Below are 20029 nucleotides of genomic sequence, written 5' to 3'. Positions count from 1 at the left end.
ATTAATAACATTTTATGTATGAGGTTATCTTGGTAAACCTGCCTGCTTCCTGCTTGTCATGAAAATTCCTAATAAAGCCACTGTATTCCTTCACATGAGCTGCTCCTCAAGATTGCTTTTTGGCCTGTGTCTATGCTAGGTAATTGTGTTCTGTGTCCTGATGTGCAACTTGTGGATCTACTGGGCTGGGGTGAAGTCATTCATCTAGTCAAGCCTTGATCGTATCCCCTCCTTCTCCTCAGTGCGTATGAGGAAACCAGAGAAGGATCTGCACTCTGTACAGGGGGAAGACACTTACTTCTTGTGGGCAGGAATAAAAGGGAGCAGAGATAAGAGAGTCCAGATTCTGTCTCCAGGTGTTGAGCTGTGAGCACTGTCAGTCAGGGAAGGGCGCACTGCTGGTTCTCAGCTAATCAATATTCATACAGCAATTCCTGCTGTACAGCCACTGTGTCTTTGCCTCCTGGCTGCTTTTACCTTGTGATAAGTTAAAACAATATTTGGCAGCTTTGCTTCTTCTATTTTCATCCATTATTATCTTCAGGAAAGCAGGGATGTCTTTCCACATACTGAACTCTTTCTGCAGTTGTTGCTGTTGGAGAACTCCCCTTCCTGTAACTCATGTCTTTCTCATGTTTTAAATCCACATTATTTTACCAATGTGATAGGAATGTCTCATAGTCTGACAGTTTTGCTGCTAAATTTGGGCTGGGTCTTTTCTGGATTCCAGCCCATGGTGGCTTCTTCAGGAAAGAGCAAATGACCACGTCCTTGGTACACTGGATTTCCTGTGGTGGGGAGTTTGTTTCCCTAAAGATACAGAATGAATTTCAGCCTAGCTGCAGGTTTGGTTGTAATCAAGGTTGTTTTAGCAGAAGAATGTTTTTGTTGCAAAAAGAAAAGAGTTCTTACATCATGTAAAGTGATGAGACTAAAATAGAAAGTGTTCACACGTGCTTTTTTTTTCAATTTGACTCTTACTTTCTTGGGTTATATATTTTCTGTCCTGGAGCATATTACATACATTAGGAGTTGACCTGCAAGACAAATAATTCAAGGTAGGATGCTAGTACTTCTGCTAAAATCATTGGGACCAGCAGATTTAGGGATCTCGTTAATAAAGATCTAAATCTGAATTTTTAGCTCTTCCCATCCCATTACCTGAAGCTGCACTGGCAGTCTGAAGAGCTGATTCTTCTAACCTAATTTTATTTGTATTGGAAGGTTTTTAAAACAAAATGGCACTCATATAAATATATTTTACTGGTGTTTTAGGAAAAGCAAGCACCTGGAATGGGAGAGGATGTCCAAGCCCTTCAATTTTGCTCTGCCATCACAGGAAGCTTTAACATTTAACCCTGTTCACTAACTAATCATACTTTATTTTAAATCCGCAATGAAGCTACCCTATGTAGCCCATTCCATTAACTTTCATATAATAGAAAGCACTTTTCCTCTAGTATATAACCTAAATGTTCTTTGCCAACATCACCCTCTCTACAGCAGCCTTTTCTCAGTAGAAGACTGTTCAGTCTGGTGGTTTTCTTACCTGTAGTTTGTGCTGCTCTGCCCTGGTGTTCTCACTCTGGAGTGTCCTTTTTGGCTGCACTTCTCCTGAAATGCACCACAGGAGGGCAAGCACTGCTTTGCCCCAGAGGACTGGCAGTGTGGAAGAGGTCAGAGCAGTCAGTTTAGTTCTGCTTACACATCTCAGCGGGCCCTCACCTTTATTGGCATTACCTGAGGGCTCTGGTCACTGTAATTCATTTTGTCTTCTGCCTGTGAATCTTTTCTTTGAGACAACTACCACACCACATACGTGCCACTCTAGAACTGTGCTTAGCATTTCTCCTCACTCTGTGTCCTGCTGTGAGCTCTGTTCTGTTGGGTTAGGGTCATTCTCTCCAGAGAATCAGTGTTTCTAAACTTCTCCTCTGGAGTGCCACACCTCCCAGCCTGGCTCTTTGGGCAACAGATAGCTCATTTGAATGTTTGCTGTAGCAATTACCTTTTTATCCGAACTGTCACATTTAGTGCTGTTAACCCGGCAAGAGAAATGAGATAGCTCCATTTTAAAACTCCACGTGGTGCTCCAGCATGGATGGATGTGCCCATATAGCACAGCTTATTGTGCAGTCTGTCTGTGGCCACAGCAGCAGCAACCTTTGGACACAATTAGCTTCTCTCCCATTTTGGAATCTTTCTCAGCTGCAATAGTGCTTGGCTTTATACTTGAAGGTTGAGCCTGGAAGGATTAAAGTGCAAGTAACTTGCTTAAAAAGCAGATCTTGTACAACAACATCTGAAAACAGTCCTAAGATGTCCAGGAGGGCTTCTCTCAGAATCATTTATCAGAACACATTTATCTGTGTTTGCATGGCTGCAGATTTTGTTCGTCAGATACTGTTGTTGTAATTGCAGGACTCAATGCCTCTTTTCCCTTTCTTAGTCTTTATATACAAACCCTTAATGGGTGAACCTCTAACCTGCACTTTGACAGGGCCAGTGGATGGAATTCTCCTTCCAGGTCAGGGCTCCATCATACTCCCTGCTAGCAGATTTATCTGCTCCAAATGGAATCAGACACTTGGTGTTCTTTTCTTTCAAAAAGCTATCCAGCCAGGCTTTCTATATTTAACAGTAGAAAAGAGCTACTAGGAACAAAAACACTTGCAAACATTCGACTCTTCTCATGCTTATCTATGATGCCCACAGTTTCCCCACTTCTTCTGATGGGCCAGGCATAGCTCCTGATGCCCCAGCGGGTTCTCTGCCTTCCCCAAACTCTTACTGCCTTTCTTTGTACTAGTTGCTTTAAATTCTTCAGGCAGGATATTTTTTTCCATTGGCCTCAGACTTCTTCCTATGTGATTAAGCCTCAGAGGTTTAGAATGACTGAAATAGAGGCGGGACCGTAAAATTATTAAAAATTACATCCAGGCACTGTTGCCTAAGAGATCTGAAGTTTTTGCTGGAAGGTGTCTGTGTTGAATACATTTTTCCTATCTTGTTTTCCAGCCAGCTCCCTGGTGAGTTAACAGTATTTGTTTATTTAAAGCCATGTAATAAGCATTAAAACCTTCAGGCTAAAGTACAGTTTCATTTTTTATTTTGAATTTTTGAAATAAATAATATAAATTATTATGTAATTTGTAAGTACAGGTTGAAGTACTAAGCAATAGCACCTCTTTTGCAGTAATGATTAAGAACCCCGTCAAAATCTCTCTTCTGTGATCAAACCATGTATAATAAGCACAAAAGAAGAGTAACATGTCCAAAGAGAAGTCTTCCTAAGCACAGGTCCTGTCTGCAGCTGTGGCCAGTAAAGGGAGGACTACAGGACTAGAATAGGTAAACATGCTCACTTTTTGGGGACTTCTCAGGTTATTCTCCTCCTCATTTTGTGTCTTGTGGTTGCAGTGTTGTTATGAAAATCTGTTGCTCCCTTTGACTCACAAGTTCTGTAGTGGTTGTGAGGGGACGCAGATGTATGCACATTATCAAGGCCAAAGGATGTGACTGGAAATAAGAGTCCCAAGGTGACAAGACTTGTTTCATATAAAGAATATATCTTCTGCAGTGTATGATGATCAAGGGTGATCCAGACTTAAGGGAGATTTCTCGCAGTTGTACCGCTTCAGGTCCTTTGTCTGCACATGTGCAGATTTGCAGTCTGTCTCCTGCAATCCATCCCTGGCATCCCCTCATCATCCCCTCCCACCACCCCTGTGTCTCCACAGATGTCCGTGCTGCTCTGTAATGATGGTTCAAGGATAAATCTGGGCCGATCCAAGTCCTTTTTGGGCCAGGCTGGCAGTAATCCAAATAGCCAGTTCACTGCCCCCTGGACAGGAGCTGTGCTGACACGCTGAAGCAGAAGCCAGCTGCTCAAGGCCTGGGGAGGGCAAGCTCACTTAGGTTCAGCAGCAGCGATAATACAATTAGCTTCAAGCAAAGGACAGGCTATCCTAGGTAGTGAGGAACATGGGCCTTGGAAGTGTTTGCTTTTCAAAGCCCAGGGATGCCTTATCCTCATCAGAAATTTGGTAGATGGAAAGAATGAAATGTAACAAAGCAGGGCTTGCAACTTTGAGATGCTAAATGAAGGAAGGAAGGAGGAATCTTTGTTCTTTGGTCCCACTAACAGATAGAGTCTCCACTTCCTTAGGAAATGCTTCTACCAACCCTATAGGCTTTCAGACTGTGGTTGAGAGTCCTTTTTTCTTTAGACTAAGGATACAAAGCCTCTACAAAGAAAAGTACATAGTAGTATTTTGGTTTCTTTCCTTTTTTGCTCTTTTTTTCAATGTAAAATGTACTTAATGAATATCATGGGATTCTTATGGAGCACAGGACTGAACATGTGCAATGCCATTTAAAAAGTATGTTTTAAGCCTGAGGATCTGTTCTAATTGCGACAGCATCTTTGAAAGATACTACACTTCTTCACAAAGAGATAGTAAAGAGGAAACTCAGGGCATGGAATCAGGGTTTTATTTCTTCTGTGATGGTGAGGGATAGTTTATTACAGTGGCATAAGACCACAGTCTCTCAAGACACTGGTTAATTCATAAGCATAGTGGTATTTGAAAGTATGAAGTTGTCAGCTACTCCTCAAAAGCTTTTGGGATCCCCTGAGAGTAGGACTGGAAAAGGCTGGTGTATCACCACTGGAGAAGGGTTATGAGTACAGCAAAAACTTGCCTAAGCTCACTTTTTTTCTACAAACGTAAATATCCTTGAGGACTACTTGCAGAACAATGCAAAACATGTTGGGATTAAGCTGAACCTGGAGAAAGCTAACAGGATGCAGATGGTGTGAAAATTAAGTCTGACAGAATAATGATCTGTGTCTCTGATGAAAAATGAGTAAATGAAACATCAGTCAATCTACAGCATTGTCTTGTCAGCAGGTCTGGCTCCGCTGAGTGGCTTTTTTTGTGGTGTTGTGCCGTCTGAGCAGCAGGAGGGAAAGTTACCTGCCATTTCTGGACACTTTAAGACCAAACCAAATGGAATTAGAACAAAAGTGTAAATCCCATAAACTTGTCCCTAACTAGAGAATTGTCTACACTCCCTCTTCTATAAAACATTGGAGACCAGAAGTGAGTGGGAAGACTGGGGTTTGGATTCTTGTCCTGAAAGTTTGTTCTGAAACCCCTCTAGACAATCTCTACTTCTTGTAAAAACACTGGTTGTAATATCTTCTCGTGTTGCCACCAGTCTGGTTCAGCCTTCTTCCAGAGGCAACTGAGTCAGTGCATGAGAAGAGGAATGTGTTTAACACTGTTTAGGTAGCATTGCCACAGGTGCCCAAAGACTGGTCTTGGAACATACAACAGACTGAAGGAGAGGGAATGTCTGTGGAAAGTCTCATGGAGACCATGTGTAGTCAGAAATCCATGAAGAGGTTAGACATAGGTGGGAGACAGTCATTGGTATGGGACAGGATTATTGAATGGGGGCGGGGGAGAGGGAAGACCATGGTTGGAGTGGGTGAGGAGAAAGTAGTTCATGCATAGGGAGCCCAGGGCTGCTGAAAACGGCTCAGCCTGTTAGGAACTTCTGAGAGCTGACAAAGTAATTCAAAGTTTCCCACTGCTCCCTCTCTCCCCACTTTCTTCAGGCAAGTCTTTTCAGTATGCTGTACCCCTATCCTTGTCCCTTCTCTGTTTCCACTTCACTGAAGTGGACATACAAAGAGAAGAGCTGGTGTATCAGTCCTGATCTGATGTTCCATGGAGGCTGGGGAACGGGATGGACACTGTTGGTGTTGTGACTTGAGCTACTGCATTGCAATGAGTGAAAAAGGGAGTGAAAAAGGATTTCACTCTGTTTTTTTTCATTAGAAAACCAGTCAGCACTCCTTGTTCCATATCTCCAGTCTTCTCTCTCTCCCTCTCTCTTTTCCTCACGTTTCCTAAGAAAAATGTATGTGCACTGGCTGTAACAACCATGAGAAGCTTCTATGGGCGTGAGGTAAAATGTCAGGCACGCAGAAGTTAACAGCAAATCTCATGTTAATTTATGAAGGTCAGGCTTTCTGCTGCTGTCAGAGGTGATTTAGATTTAAGTCTGTTGAAATTCCCTGATTTACCAGGAGAAGCTCGAAGGAAGAGGTGGAGTTGTCCAAAAGAAAGAGGTTGACCTGGTGAAGGAAATACAAGAGAATGTGTTCACCTTTGATCTGGCATAAATCTATGCTGCTGCCACAAGAAGCAACCCCACCTCAAACAAAAAATGCCAAAGACAGGGAGGAAGGAGGAGAATTATTTAGAATAATGAATACCAGGATGTAAGTTTGAGGGGAAATGATGCTGACTATCATGAAAACCTTGTACAGCAGTATCTATTGGGCTGTGGAACAGCCATGGATTGTGCCCAGAAAGCCAACCGTGTCCTGAGCTGTACCCAAAGCAGCGTGGCCAGCAGGGCAAGAGAGGTGATTCTCCCCTCTGCTCTCATGAGACCTACCTGGAGTGCTGTGTCCAGCTCTGGGGCCCCCAACACAAGAAGGACATGGACCTGTTGTAGAGAAAGTTCAGAGAAGGCCATAAGATGCTCAGATGGCTGGAGATCCTCTCCTGTGAAGACAGGCTGAGAGAGCTGGAGTTGTTCAGCCTGGAGAAGGGAAGGTTCCAGGGACACCTTAAAGCACCTCACAGTACCTGAAGGGGGCCAACAGGAAAGCTGGAGAGGGGCTTGCACAAGGGCATGTAGTGGTAGGATAAGGAGCAGTGGTTTTAAACTGAAAGAGGGTAGGTTTAGATTAGATATAAGAAGTTTCTGACTGTGAGGGTGGTGAGGCACTGGCATAGGTTGCCAAGAAAAGCTGTGGATACCCCATCCCTGGAAGTATTTAAGGCCAGATTGGATGGGGCTCTGAGCAACCTGTTTTAGGGGAAGGTGTCCCTGCCCATGGCAAGAGGTTTGCCATGATTAGATGGTGTGCCATGGTTAGATTATCTTTAAGATCCCCTTCAGACCAAACAATTCTGTGATCCTATGATTCTGTTACCTGATTATGGAAGAATTTATATACAAGCTGCTGCTATTTTCTGGTTTTGCTGCAATTTATGGCAAAAGTTAGATTTTTTTTATTAGGTGGATTCACTAAAAGTATAACAAATTATATTTCATTTATCTGGAAGCTGACTTCTCTGGTATTGTCAAAATAATCTTTCTTTTCTTTGTCAAACTTTGTTCTAATTCTGTGTTCATTCTTGGGGCTCCCTGCAGTGCACTTTAAAAGGGAAGGTGTGGGTCCTGGAAGAATTTGCACAGCACAGGAAGGAAATATAATCAGGGCAGGACTTAATTTAACTTCCCAGGGGGTTTTGATCCCACCTTAACCTCTGCACTATCAACTAAAACAGAATACATTGTGTGCTTAGCAGTGAAAACAGATAAGGGCTCCTTGGTCAAAATCAACTGAGCAACAGCACTGTATGACCGTCTCAGCATGTTTGTCTTTGTAATCCTGTAATCTTCCAGTTACTGAGATACTTCCAGAATCCAGCACACAATCAGGTGTAAGACTGAACCTCCAAAAAGTCAGAGGAAAATCCGGGCCAAGTCAAATTTTCCTACACTTAAAATTGTTTTTGAACAAAGAACATCAAGCCCCTTGAACATGATGAGCTTAAACACAGCAAAGGTTACTGAATTTGGCAAATGCCCACACTTGCTGGTTGGTGGAATCCCTGGATGGTGGAAACTTATGTTTCACCTCAATGCCTGGTCTTTACCCATCTGCATCTGTAAATGTGTGAGTGACAGAAGGCAGTCTGGTCTTACCCTCTCCCTCCCGCACGTTAGCAAGAAGGGAGCTCTGGGTGCTGAGGATAAGCCAGAGTCAGACCCCATACTGCAGACCTGCTTGGCCCTTACCCAGTCCTTGGCTCCCGCAGCTCAATCCTTACACAGACAGACCTTCTCCAAGGTCCTCCTAAACAGTATTGAAATGCCACTGCTGAAAAGGACACTGGGAAATTTGGGGTTGTCAAGTTTTAAAATACAAGGAGGATGTAATCCCTGAATTATGCTATGGCTTGGCAGTTCTCTGGTTCAACCAGAGAATCCAGTCCTGAGAATACAGTAGGGAAAAGCAGCTCATGACAAGCCAAGAGCAACATGGGTCTGCTGGCCTCCTCCCTTAATCCTAGAATGTGGATAACAGAGATCCACTGGGGACCTGATTCCAACCCTCTGCATTTTCACATTGCTGCATAGTGACCGATAACAATAGGTACTGAGCTGGTCTTTCTCCATCAACTTCCCCCTGGAGAGGAAGAAAGGATATTTGTTCTTTAGGCTGATTCCTGACTAGCAGAACCCATAAATCCATGATTCCTCCTGGTTTCTGTCCACTGTCCCCTAACATTTCATATCTGTGAAACCTTATATTCCTTTCCACATCCCCTTCATCCTTTTTTCATATCCACCCGTGTTTTACCATAGCCACCCACACCAGCTTGTGTTCCTCCCTTTCCCTCACCTCTTCCTTAGGGAGCAGTGAGCACAGCTTTCAGTGCTCTGCTTGCCATCCCCTCTGATTTCCTATCTGTGCCTTTTTGATCCTGCTCCACAACCATTCTGTTTTTTCATTTGGTTTCCTCTACAGTCACCTTTTTTCCTCCTTTTCTCTGCCTTCTGCTTAGTCTTGCAGCCCAGGAAAGCCCTAAGGCTTTGCTAGGACTCGTCTAGTGAGGGCTTAGTAAGTACAGGAGTAGGTACTAGATGGGAAGCAGCACATGTTGTGTGCAGCTGCAAACTGTGTCAAAATAATTGTCAGAGTAAGGTCTATGTTCCCTTCTCCAGAATGGTGAGGACATGAACCCTTTTATCTTTTCTCTTTATCTCAACAGTCATTTTCCTTAAAGGGTGTGGGAACAAACGTCTTTGAGACCTTTGCCTTTCTGATAGATTCCTTGAAATGAGCTAGCAGGTAAGAGAGGACACAGTATAATTGCCCTTTTCCTGGGGGGAAAAAAAAAACCTGCTAAAAATAGTAGTAGGTGTTAATAATTTGGCAGATAGGAGATGGATGCAAAAGCTTTGCTTTAGGCTGTGGTCTGGACTTCCCTGCAGTGGCAGGGGTTGGACTATGCCAAAGCACTGGGAGGACTACAGCTAGCATTCATATGTGCTCACTTAAATCTCTCTGTTCCTGATCTTTGGCAGTTTCTTATATGGAGATTTCCCAGTGTGGGTTTAGGGGGGTTGTGTGGATAGTGAATCTTTCATTATTGTACCTTGGAGCCTGCATCTTCTGGCTTCCACACTGAATTTTGGGCTTCCTACCTAAAATATATGGTGACAACTTTAAGGACATTTATAGTAGTAATGAAATTATTCATGTTGCAGATCATTTGAAATTAAATCTCTTACTGTACTTAAATTATAGATATATTGCCTTATAAATCTCTGTATATATTTGATTAATAGTTGATTGTGCTTGGTTTTCATTATTTTTTTTCATTATTGCCTCAGGGTACTGGTCAGCATCCTACAATTTACCAAGAAAATTACCTAAAACAATGAAAATATCTTGGCTTTTATTGTAAACAAATCTGAAAAAAATAGCTGATTAATCACCACTGAAATTTTGTCCAATCTGATGATTAATTGTACTGTATTTAGACAAATCAGTGCATGCTAGCACATACTTTCTCTCCAAAGTCTGTAGCCCACAGGCATTTGTAATCTCAAGCTCCCTAAAACAGCCAAGCAATTTCAAAGTTTATTTTGTTGTTCTGAAGCCTTTTGTCCTGTTCTGGCAGAGACCAGAAGCAAAAAAAGTCAACAGTGGGGGTGCAGCTGGCGGAAATGTCCCCAAAGGCTCATATTGCTCAACCTGTCAATTTTGTGTATGAGTTTTGAAAGTGAAAATAAATAACACCAAATGTAGGCCTTTACTGTAACCACATTTTATTTCATCTCTAGCACATACTGGCCTTAAATCCAGAGTGGCTCCTCCAGCCTGCTCCTCTGGCACAGCAGTGAGAGTTTTCTGTGGTTAGCATGCAACAAAAGCCAATCCATCAGCTGATCCCTCTCTCGCGTGTGTTCCTTTTGCAGCCTTGGACAGCCAAAATACCTGCCAGTCAGCTGGGCTTGGGGCATAATTCAGCCAGACTGCAAAGAGCACAGAGCAGCATGCAGCAGCAGTCAGCATCCTTCCACCATGACAAGCCAACTTGGTTTTTCATTTCCTGACTGTGAAAATAATTTTGACATGTGGATTTCAATGTTACTCTTAGACAGTCTTGCTCCAGGTTTTCCAAGAGCATCATGCCTTTGCGTAAGGAGTGGCTGTGATGACTGCAAAAGGTCAGCTTGTGCCATGCCTGTCAGAGCTGTTTTCTGTCCAGCCTTATAACTCACTGTAGGTTTCTGGCTTCTGTCTCACAACTTTTTCATGGCTGTCCAACGGCAGCCTGGTGCAGGCTGGGATGCTGGCAAAGATCTGACTCATCTCTTTTGTTTGTTGCTTTTTTAAGCAATGATTTCCCGTGGACTTCCTATGTCTTCTAAGGGAAATCCAGGCCTAATTAAGTTAAAACATTCAAGGACTTTTATGTGAGTAGAATTTCATCACCTTCAGGTTGTAAGTGGAGACACTTAACTTTTATTAGTATTCCAAGAATGAGCCATTCCTATCCAGATAAAAACACTCACTCATGATGCCTGCTTGTCTGATTTAAGTATTAGGAATATGTGCATTTTCTTAGTGTTAACTTACACAGTAGTTTTTATTGTCTCCTCACTTGTGGAGCAAGTTCCTCTCATAGCACCCGGACTAAAAGTTAATAAGTGAAAAAAAAATTAAACAAAGCCCAAGTATTGTTACCTTTAGTCTTGCAATTCAAAAATGAACTGTTATGGCAGCACACACATGAAGAACCAGATTCCTTGAAGGACTCTTCCTTGGCTGGATGAGAAGTATCTGGAGAATTAGGGACCTTAGCTACCATTTTAATCTGCTTCCCTCCATCAGTTCCTCTTCTCAGGAAGAAGTAATTATATAAGGCAAAGCCTGGTAGCCCATTAAAGAAGACACCTCTTCTCTGAGATCCAGTAAACAAGGCTGATGGGCTGATCTCTGTGCAGAAAGCACATGGAACTTGCAGTTGAGGTTTTTTGTGTTCTTCCTGCTATATACCAAACCCTGAGCAAGCCTGACCGTTGCAATGTCAGTAAATATTGGATAATGCTGTGCAAATACATTCCTCCCTTACTGAGCAAGTATCTTATTCTTCAGAGAGATGTCCTTTTGGAGGAGTGAGGAGAAGAAGGATGAAGCTGCAATAGTGAAGTGGGAGGGGTTGTGCTTTTCAACTCCTGTCAAGTTAGGAGCTTTTGAGGTCCTTCTGGTGGTGTCCCTTTTCCTCCACAGAACTTAAATATACAACCATTTTCTGTCTCAGCTAGCAAGGGAAGTTCATGAGAATCAAAGAGTGATGTCCTTTTGCTTCATGCTAGTACATATCAGTGATCCAATGCCATCGTTTGTTCTGCTTTTGACCAGTGTGATGTGAATACTGGTGGGTATAATTGCTGACTGTTACTCATATATGATAAGTGTAAAGAGCCCATTGATTTTATAGATGTAAACAGGTAACTGAAGTCATAGGAATGCTGCCCAAACCTACAGCACAGGACAAGACTGCAAGAAGAGCACAGCAGTGGCCAAAGAGGTTTTACATGGAGCTTGATGAAGCAAAGGCTTTGATTGCAGTGGATTTCTGTTTGATTTCTTGTCAGAGGCAGCAGTGGGGCAAGATTACACCAGGAGGGTTGCAAACATAGCTGCAGGAGCATTGGTAATTGCCAAGGAAAAGCCATTAGGAGAGGGAGAGAGACTTTTGGGTAGGAGGGAAGTGAGGAGAGATTATAGAGCTGTGAGGAAAGATTGCATAATGGTTTTCACTCCCCTCTGTGCTTTGGGGAATGAACATTCTCTGTAAACAAACAACAGCACTTCAGAGATAGCACTGCTGGCTCCACTGTTTTTTCTAATGGGAAATAGCTCACAAGTCAGCATTGCTAACCAGGACTGTCAGAAAAGGGAACACTACTTAGCCTTTTTAAAGAAGTAACTGCTTATTGAATGGAAGGATTAAAGGATATTTCTGTTTTCTAATATCTGAGACATGTTAAAACTAGTTCCTTCCTAAATGTTTAAAGGAATCATAGAATCATGGAATGGTTTGGGTTAGAAATATCCTTAAAGAGTATCTAGTTCCAAACCCCCTCCCACTAGGTCACATTGTTCATAGCCCCATGCAACCTGGCCTTGAACCCTTCTAGGGATGGCAAGTCCTCAAACTCTCTGGGCAACACTCTGTTGTAGTGCCTCACCATCCTCACAGTAAAGAATTTCTTTCCAGTATCTAATCTAAACCTGCCCTCCTTCGGTTTGAAAGAGCCATTATCCCTTGTCCTATCATTACAGGTCCTTGTAAAAAATATAAATGTTATTCCAAAAAGCCATCACCGGTATCTAGTACCACTTCCTCTGGGCATCAAATGTGCCATGTTTTCCTTGTCTCTGACCTTTTTCTAAAATGAGCCTTGCAGTCAAGGGATTGTCTTCATTGTGGGACTTTCAGAATGTCATCAGGATGACCAAGATTTAACTAGTACTGGGGACCAGAGCAGGATCCTTTTTATGGCTCATATGGTACACTGTGTAGCTTTAGAAATTCTGGGGTACTGCCATGAACTCAGTCAGGATAAAACCAGAAAAGAAAATATAATGTCCCTGGCTTAAGTCTTGTGTAGTGTGGGTGAACATACTCAAGTTCTTTGATGGATTCTGCAATGACCTGCAGTTTGCTAGATCCTGCAGTCCAGTTCGGGCAGCTTGACTGGACTTGCTGACATCCAGACAGAAATACTGCCTCAGTGACAAATTAAGAGGCTGTAACTCTCCCTGAAGTTTCCTGGACTCTTATGGACGTGCTCAGTGGCACAATAAAATCTAGTCTAACTTCCACCTTAACTAAAGGCAGCTGTAGTGAAACCTGTGACGTTAGTGGACTGAATACGAGACTGCAGCTCTGAAACCCTAATGAATGCAGGTTGAAGCACTCCCCACTTTTAATTACCCCCACGAAGGTAACAGCTCTCTGAAGGTTACTATTTAACCAGAAATAATGGTATAGCATCTACATTCTGGATTGAAATTGCTGAGGCAGTTAATTTTTACTGAGGTCTAATTCTTGTGTTTTTGTCCCCATGCATGACTGAAGCCATGTAGAATGGCAGGTTCCTGGGCACAGGTGAGTTTTCTGGTCTGGAAAAACATTGTGTCTCTGCCCCACACTATGGCCACGTTACGTGACTTGATCAAAATTACTTACATTTTTAGCTTTACATTTTAATTGAATCCTTGTTATTGAGTCCTAAGGAGTTTAAAGGAAAACTACCTCATTTCTTTTTGTTTCTCTGAAGCAATTTATCCACTGTTATCCCAAGGGAGTTGGAGCAGACATGGTGATAAAGGCAGAATAAAGATGATAAAGGTTGCTGAGGTTTCATTTCTCCTTCAGAATGCTTAGGCTGCATCTTTTCCACAGAAAAATCAAGTTAATTCACTTTGTTGCCACTTGGATGTTTCTTATTTACTATTGATCCATCTAGGCTAACCTGTTCAGAGCTCTACCTTGATGTTCTCAAAGGTACAAATAAGCTTTTGCTCCTGTTACCTCCCCTGTAATCATGGAATCATAGAATGATTTGGGTTAGAAATGATGAGAGATCATGTAGTCCACCCCCCATGCCATGGACAGGCACTAGACCACCTTGCTCAAGGCCATCCAATCTGGCCTTGAATATCTCCAGGGAAGGTGCATCCACAGTTTCTCTGGGCAATATGTTCAAGTGCCTCACCACCCTCACAGTAAAGAGGTTGTGTGTCCTTGACAGAAACCTGGCTGCTACTCTTCCCTGTTCACTCATCAGCAAAGCTTTTGCTGAGTTCAGTTTGTGGATCTTGTCTGTTCTTTCTGCCTGTCTTGCAGAAGGGATTTTTGGACAGAGAAACCCTCTGCCAATTTTGGGCATGTTATTTTTACTAATTGGCCAGCTCACCTCTGTGGGTATGTTGTTGTCAGGAGGGAGAGCACAACTCTCCTGGGGATCATACAAAATGAGGACATACCTGTGACCCCTGACTCTAAAGACCCCTGATGTGTCTGTTTCCCTTTGCATTTCAAAAACACCATGAATTTACTCAACTGCCTGTCAGAGTTGGTCATTGCATACCCCATCTGCAAAGGGACTTCCAGTTCACTACTACCAGGATCCCCTCTGAATGCTTGAGCACCTAATGGGAGGCCACAGAGCCTCAACCAGGTTCAGAAATCTGCTTCAGCTGGGTGCCTAAAGGCATTGGAAATTTAGGTGTGTTTTATTGAAACTCGGCCCTTGGCTCTTGGATTCAACATTAGTGAAATACAAGGCTTGCTTAGATACACGCCCACTTCCTGATGTGGTTGTGTCACTGATAGAGGTCACTTTCCCACATGGATCACCATTCCTGCTCCTCCTGATGATTTCCCTTCCAAATCTGGTAGCGCCATTAGGGTGTTAGTCTAAAATAAGCCGTCTGATTTTGTCTGAGTAAAGTAAGGAGCAATTAGCATGAAATACGTAATATTAAAGAAGAGAACACAAATTCTGAGAGGGCTGTCTCTCCGTCCTTGGTTCTCAGTCACCAACTAGGCTATCTAAGCCAAGCCAATCTGATGGCAGCTGTGGGAGTCCTACTCCCAAGGAGCATAGTGAGAGTAGTCACCAGATTTTGGAAGACCCAAGCTGAGCTCTTTCTACTGGCAAATCCTGAGCAAGGATTGGACACCAGCATGCTGCCCTCCTGATTCAAGGGCCAGAGTCAGGGGGCAGTGGGTAGCTGCCCTTTCCACTTTTATATGAAATAACTCTCAGTTCCATCAAGCCGCAGGACCGGCAGTGAGTAGACAGTTGGGCTTCAGCTTCTGGTGTGAGCACAGGATGTCTTTCAAAGGTTAAATAGCTGGTGGACTCAGTACTGAAGAGATGTGCATGTATGAGGCACACAGCTAGACACTTAATAGGTGTCTTCATTATGTATGGAAAATATTACCTTCAAACAATAGCGTTCTTTCTAAAAGCATATCACAACCTGAAATATATGCAGTGATGTTACTAATTTGCACTTTTAATTCCCAGTTAATAACTACTTTCTAAACATAGATGACAGCAGTACAGTACTCCCTTTTTATGAAGATTGACATCTGTGAATACTGTCTTTGAGGCAAGCCATGTGTATGTGATTAGTTCATTGGTTATTGGCACGGTGTTAAAGAATTACACTGAATAAATGAACCATTATTTTCCTTTTTTGCCTTTCTGATCTGTCTGTGTGACTGTGACTTGATCAGTGTTGAAGTCAGCACTTTTATTTTTCTTCTTTTTGAAGTAAAGGGCATTTTCATTAGGAATCCCACAGTTGACTGTGAGAAGATATCTGTCCCCTAGAAGAGTCATGTGAGATAAGCCCTTGCCGGAGTGAGTAGCCCAATTATGTTTGATTATCCATCACACATATGGCCTTACAATGGAGGTTGTTTTCAAGCTTCTTCTCCCACATTAGAAGCCCAAACCATGACCAGATCTGAACTTTCTGGGGCTGAGAAATAGTTGAGAGATGTAAGCAACAAAAATGCATCTCTCCATTTTTCCAACTGTTACTAATCACTGGCACAACTCCTGCCTTTGTGAGCAGATAACAAGGCAAGAAAAATGGGTGCCTGCTCCTGCCAAGGGGAGTCCTCAAAGTTAGAGCCCTTGATTTGCACTGATTAGACAGCACTGTGAGCAATGTAAGCAATTTTCTCTGACACAGGTATGGAGGACAGGTTGCTTCTTTTGGGGTTAGTGCAGCCTAAAAGGACTTCAGCAAAATCCCAGAGTATCACAGCAGAGATCAGTCATTGTAAATAATACTGTCCTGGGTATTGAAAGAATCCCTGCTACAGATACTGTTTTTGGTAACAACAGCAGAGAGGTGAAAAAGAAACCAAATCTAAAACGTTTCAAAAATGAGCTCTTCCAGTTCCTAATTTTATTCAAAAAGAAGGCACTTTTGTTTAAACCCTGAAGACCTTTTCATTGAGAAGTGATTAACCTTAGTGCAATCAGCTATGTTATTGTCCATGTAAACATTTCACACTGAAGTTACATCCAAACATCTAATTTTCTGTTTCCCTTCTCATAATTTTTCATGATTTTCATTCAGTGAATGTCAAAAACTGGGATCAGATGTTCATGGGGGAAAAAAAAAGAAACACTGTTACAAGGGCAGGTTTGGCTTGGTCAAAGCAAATGCCATGGCAGATATTGATCCAGTTGAATCAGAGTTCTGTGGGCTAGAGAGGTGACCCAAAATACCTAGCTCTGAAGTAGGCATCCCCACCACTGACACTGGTAGCTGGGTGAGAAGGATCATGCTTTCACTGTTTGGATGGCCAGGAGCTATAAGCTCCTCAGGAAAGAATGTATAACAAGGCTTATGGTAAAACCATCAGCCTCCACTGCATTTATCAAAATGCTTTAACTAGAAGACTCTTCTGCACTAAGGCAGAGTTTGCTCCTCAAAGCAAAGATGTTTCACAAGTGTTAAATGTGCAGCACTGGTGGCTGCTGAGTGAAGTTGCCATTAAGGATGTTGAGCATTTTGGTTTGAAAATGAGAATTTACCTTGCTATTAGCAGTCCCTTGAGGTCTCATTTTTGTATCAGTGAATTGCCTGGTTTTGTACTCAGCAGCTCACATCCCTCCATTTTTAAGTTCACCTGTTTTCTTCTATCTTGGAGTTACTAGTTTTATTACAAGGCTTATTTTTTTTCTCTTTCTTTCCTTTTCTTTTCTGCTCTTAGGGGATTGTTTATCACCATCCATGACAAAGGCCATATTGCAACAATGCTAAACTCTTGGCCCGAAGAAAATATTAAGGTATGTGGTATGTCTTCTGTGGACTGGGAAATTACAGGGAGTTTGGTGCAAAATGGGATATTTAGTGGAACTGCTTGGCATCATTTACAGAACTGGCTACTTAAAAGGACAAGCAAAGAATGTTTCCCTTCCTCAGAGAATTTTCATGCTGAACTTCAGCTTCAATTTCCAGTCAAGTTGGGAGTTCAGAGACTCTATCATGATATGTATGTATGCGGTCAAGAACAACTTTTTCAGAGGTAGCAGGACCTTGGTCAATAAAAAAAAAAAGTGCATGATATTAAATTTGTACAGAATAGGGGCCCTACTGAAAAAGTAAGATATGTGTATTGAAAAACTGCATGGCTAACTTGCACCAAAGCTCCTTAAGGTATGTCTGTAACCAACATGCTTGTAGGACTCCTTCGCACATCCAATGAGTCATGAAGCATCAAGAACACTGGCAACTCTGCAAATCATGTTTGATACCCAGCAGCTGAAACTATTACTGAAGCCCCACCCAAAAGTGTTGAAGTGTTTTTCACTAGAGCTCAGGGCTGGGCAAGTCCCTGGCATGACATAAAGCCAGCAGTTAAGACAGGTCTTGCCAGTCACCTCACCTTATTCTATCAGTTTTAAAGTACATGTTCCTGGGAATTTCCATGGCTATTGACAGAGTTTTGGTCCCCTATCAGTCATCTGCTTCGTCCAGGAACAAAGGTTTGGCAGCTGAGAAAATCTTGCAAGCATTTTCCATTTCTACGGGGAAAATAAAAGGAAATTTAACATGTTTTCAGAAAAAGTGATCACATTCATATAAACTTGTGTTTGGAACCATGGAGAAGAGAGGCAGGCTAGGTATTTCATCCTTGCTCTGTCCAACAAACTCAGTATTTCCATTTGTTTCCAACTCGGGACTGTGAGCAGAACTCATTATGGCTAATAGATATGTTTTTGCAGATGGGAAAACTGGCACAGAAAGATTAGAGACTGTTGTTGAAACAGCCCCTCTGGCACCCAAAACAGACCATAGGTCATGGTTTCATGGTCCATGAAAGAGATTCAGACTATCTGCTTTCCAGGTTTGCCAGACTACAAAGGCAGCTCATTTTAGCAGTATCGCTGTTATGGACCACAGGGTTCCCTGTGTCTTTGTGCACAGACTCCTTCATGCCTGAACTGGTAGGTACTTGAACACTCAAGATTTTGAGATAAGTAGGGAGGCACTTGGACTGCACCTAAGTCCCTGGAAGGACCGTTTTTTTTAAAGACAGAACAGCCCCACCATGGAACACCACCCACTAAAGACAGTGCAGAAATACCCGGAGATGCTGCCCACATTTTGTTCATTAGATTTGTCTCATTAGAGCTTCGTGGCAACAGTGTTTACTGTAGAAATGGGAAATCTGGGCCAAACTCTGTATCCTCTGCCTGGAAGGGCTGGAAGGGTACTGGTGCTCTGCTTAGCTTAGCAAAGCCTCAGCCAAGCTCTAATGATCTGCACCTTCAACCCTACTGTCAAAGCTGGGCTTCCCTGAAAGAATCACAGTACCAGAAGCAGAACAAGTAAGAAGAAACTATTTCTGGTCATATTTATGTGGGAATGTAGGGGTTTTGTGCCTCTTCCAGGATAGCTAATGAATCCTGACATGAAGAAATATTGGATAAAATGCTGGCCATCCTCAGCAGTGCCTTCCCTTGCCAATTTTCTCTCTGGTTCCTTAGCCTTGTACTCTTTTCTTCATAATGGCCCAGCTAAAGTAAAAGGAATGTAAAGTATCATACAGGATGTCATCCTGGCAGCTATGAATTCAAGCCACCTCAAAGTGAGGATGGTGTAGAAACATGTATTTTATTCCAAGACAAGTGTGCTGCTGTGCAAGCTACTGCACTGGCCTTCCATCCCACCTTCTCTCCCTTTATTCCTCCCTCCTTCTGTAGGATGCCTGCCCTAGTAGTGCACTCAGGATCTTGAATCCTGAATCAGGATTACTGCTGTACAGGGCTGTTCAAAATCCTTCCTTGGAGCTCTTTCTGTCGGTTCACTCAGTGCAGAGTATTAGTTCATCCTGTAAAGGCTGACCTCATGCAGTCAGTGCAGAGAACTGGGAATGCCAACAGCAGCACTTGCCTCTCTGCATTGCCCTGGCAGCTTGGAGACCCAGCATAGTGCTCTGGGTCACTCTGGTGGGCCACATGTCTCCTGTTAAGGCATTGCAAACCTGGACTGGTTAACTGGATACAGCCTGTGGTCCAGAGTCATCTCAGTTCATGTCAGCTGCCTGGGGACTTAGTGCCTAGTCTCATACTGCAAGTACTTCTGCAGTGCCCATGAAGAGGAAACTGAGCTTTTCAAAGAGAAGTAACCCATTCATCTGTTCCCAAAACAGCTGCTGGAGAGAGGAAATGTTCTCTGGAGGTTTCTGTCTCTCCCCATCAGATGTCAAATAAGTTTAGAAACATTTAGATGGCTGGTGTAAACTGCACACCTAACCTTTGTACAATGACTTCATCGGAGTCATCAAGAAAATTTGTATCACAGCTGGAAGTAGAAAGCAGGTTCCTAATTGTAAAGCCAGTAACCTCCTACCTTCAGGTAGATGGGTCTGCCATGCTCAGACAGAGATTAATGTCCTGTTTGTTCTGATCTTATGAACATGAGCAAATAAAAACATTACTTTAATGTGCTTGTGTACCAGGTGCTCACAGAAACTGTGCTCTTTTTTGGGGTGTTTTTCAAATCCAAAGAGCAACAAATAAATGTGAATCCAGTTTCCCTCTGTTACAAACAGCATGTTTCCCATGCTGTATTTTCTGTTCTGGTTCATTTTTCAGTGTTGCTTTGAAGAGCTTTGGTAACTATAGAGTGCTGCAGCAAATCTCAGGCTGAAGAATTTTTCTCTCTCTAATGGATATCTGAGTGCTATTGAGAGGTTTTTAGGTGTGCCTGAGAACATTTATTTGTTTAGATGAAAGGGAATCAGTGCTCCAGAGAAGTATTTTGATTCATTAGAACTTACTTTTGTTTTAATATTCTCTGCATAGTTTG

At 42.7% G+C, this 20029-nt stretch overlaps 1 protein-coding gene across 3 annotated transcripts in view; it reads left to right on the top strand.

Annotated features, from left to right (window-relative positions):
• The window catches only part of ME3 (malic enzyme 3), a 119747-nt gene that overhangs the window by 67653 nt on the left and 32065 nt on the right, over positions 1–20029 (top strand). For all 3 annotated transcript variants that reach the window (XM_082279417.1, XM_082279416.1, XM_082279418.1), the window contains exon 4: positions 16926–17001. In XM_082279417.1, coding sequence (XP_082135543.1) covers positions 16926–17001 — 76 coding nt within the window. The remainder of the gene's footprint in view (positions 1–16925; positions 17002–20029) is intronic.

This window comes from Coloeus monedula (genome assembly GCF_965178545.1).
Source record: "Coloeus monedula genome assembly, chromosome: 3".
NCBI classification, from domain to species: domain Eukaryota; kingdom Metazoa; phylum Chordata; class Aves; order Passeriformes; family Corvidae; genus Coloeus; species Coloeus monedula.
This window is presented reverse-complemented; position numbering and strand designations above follow the sequence as displayed.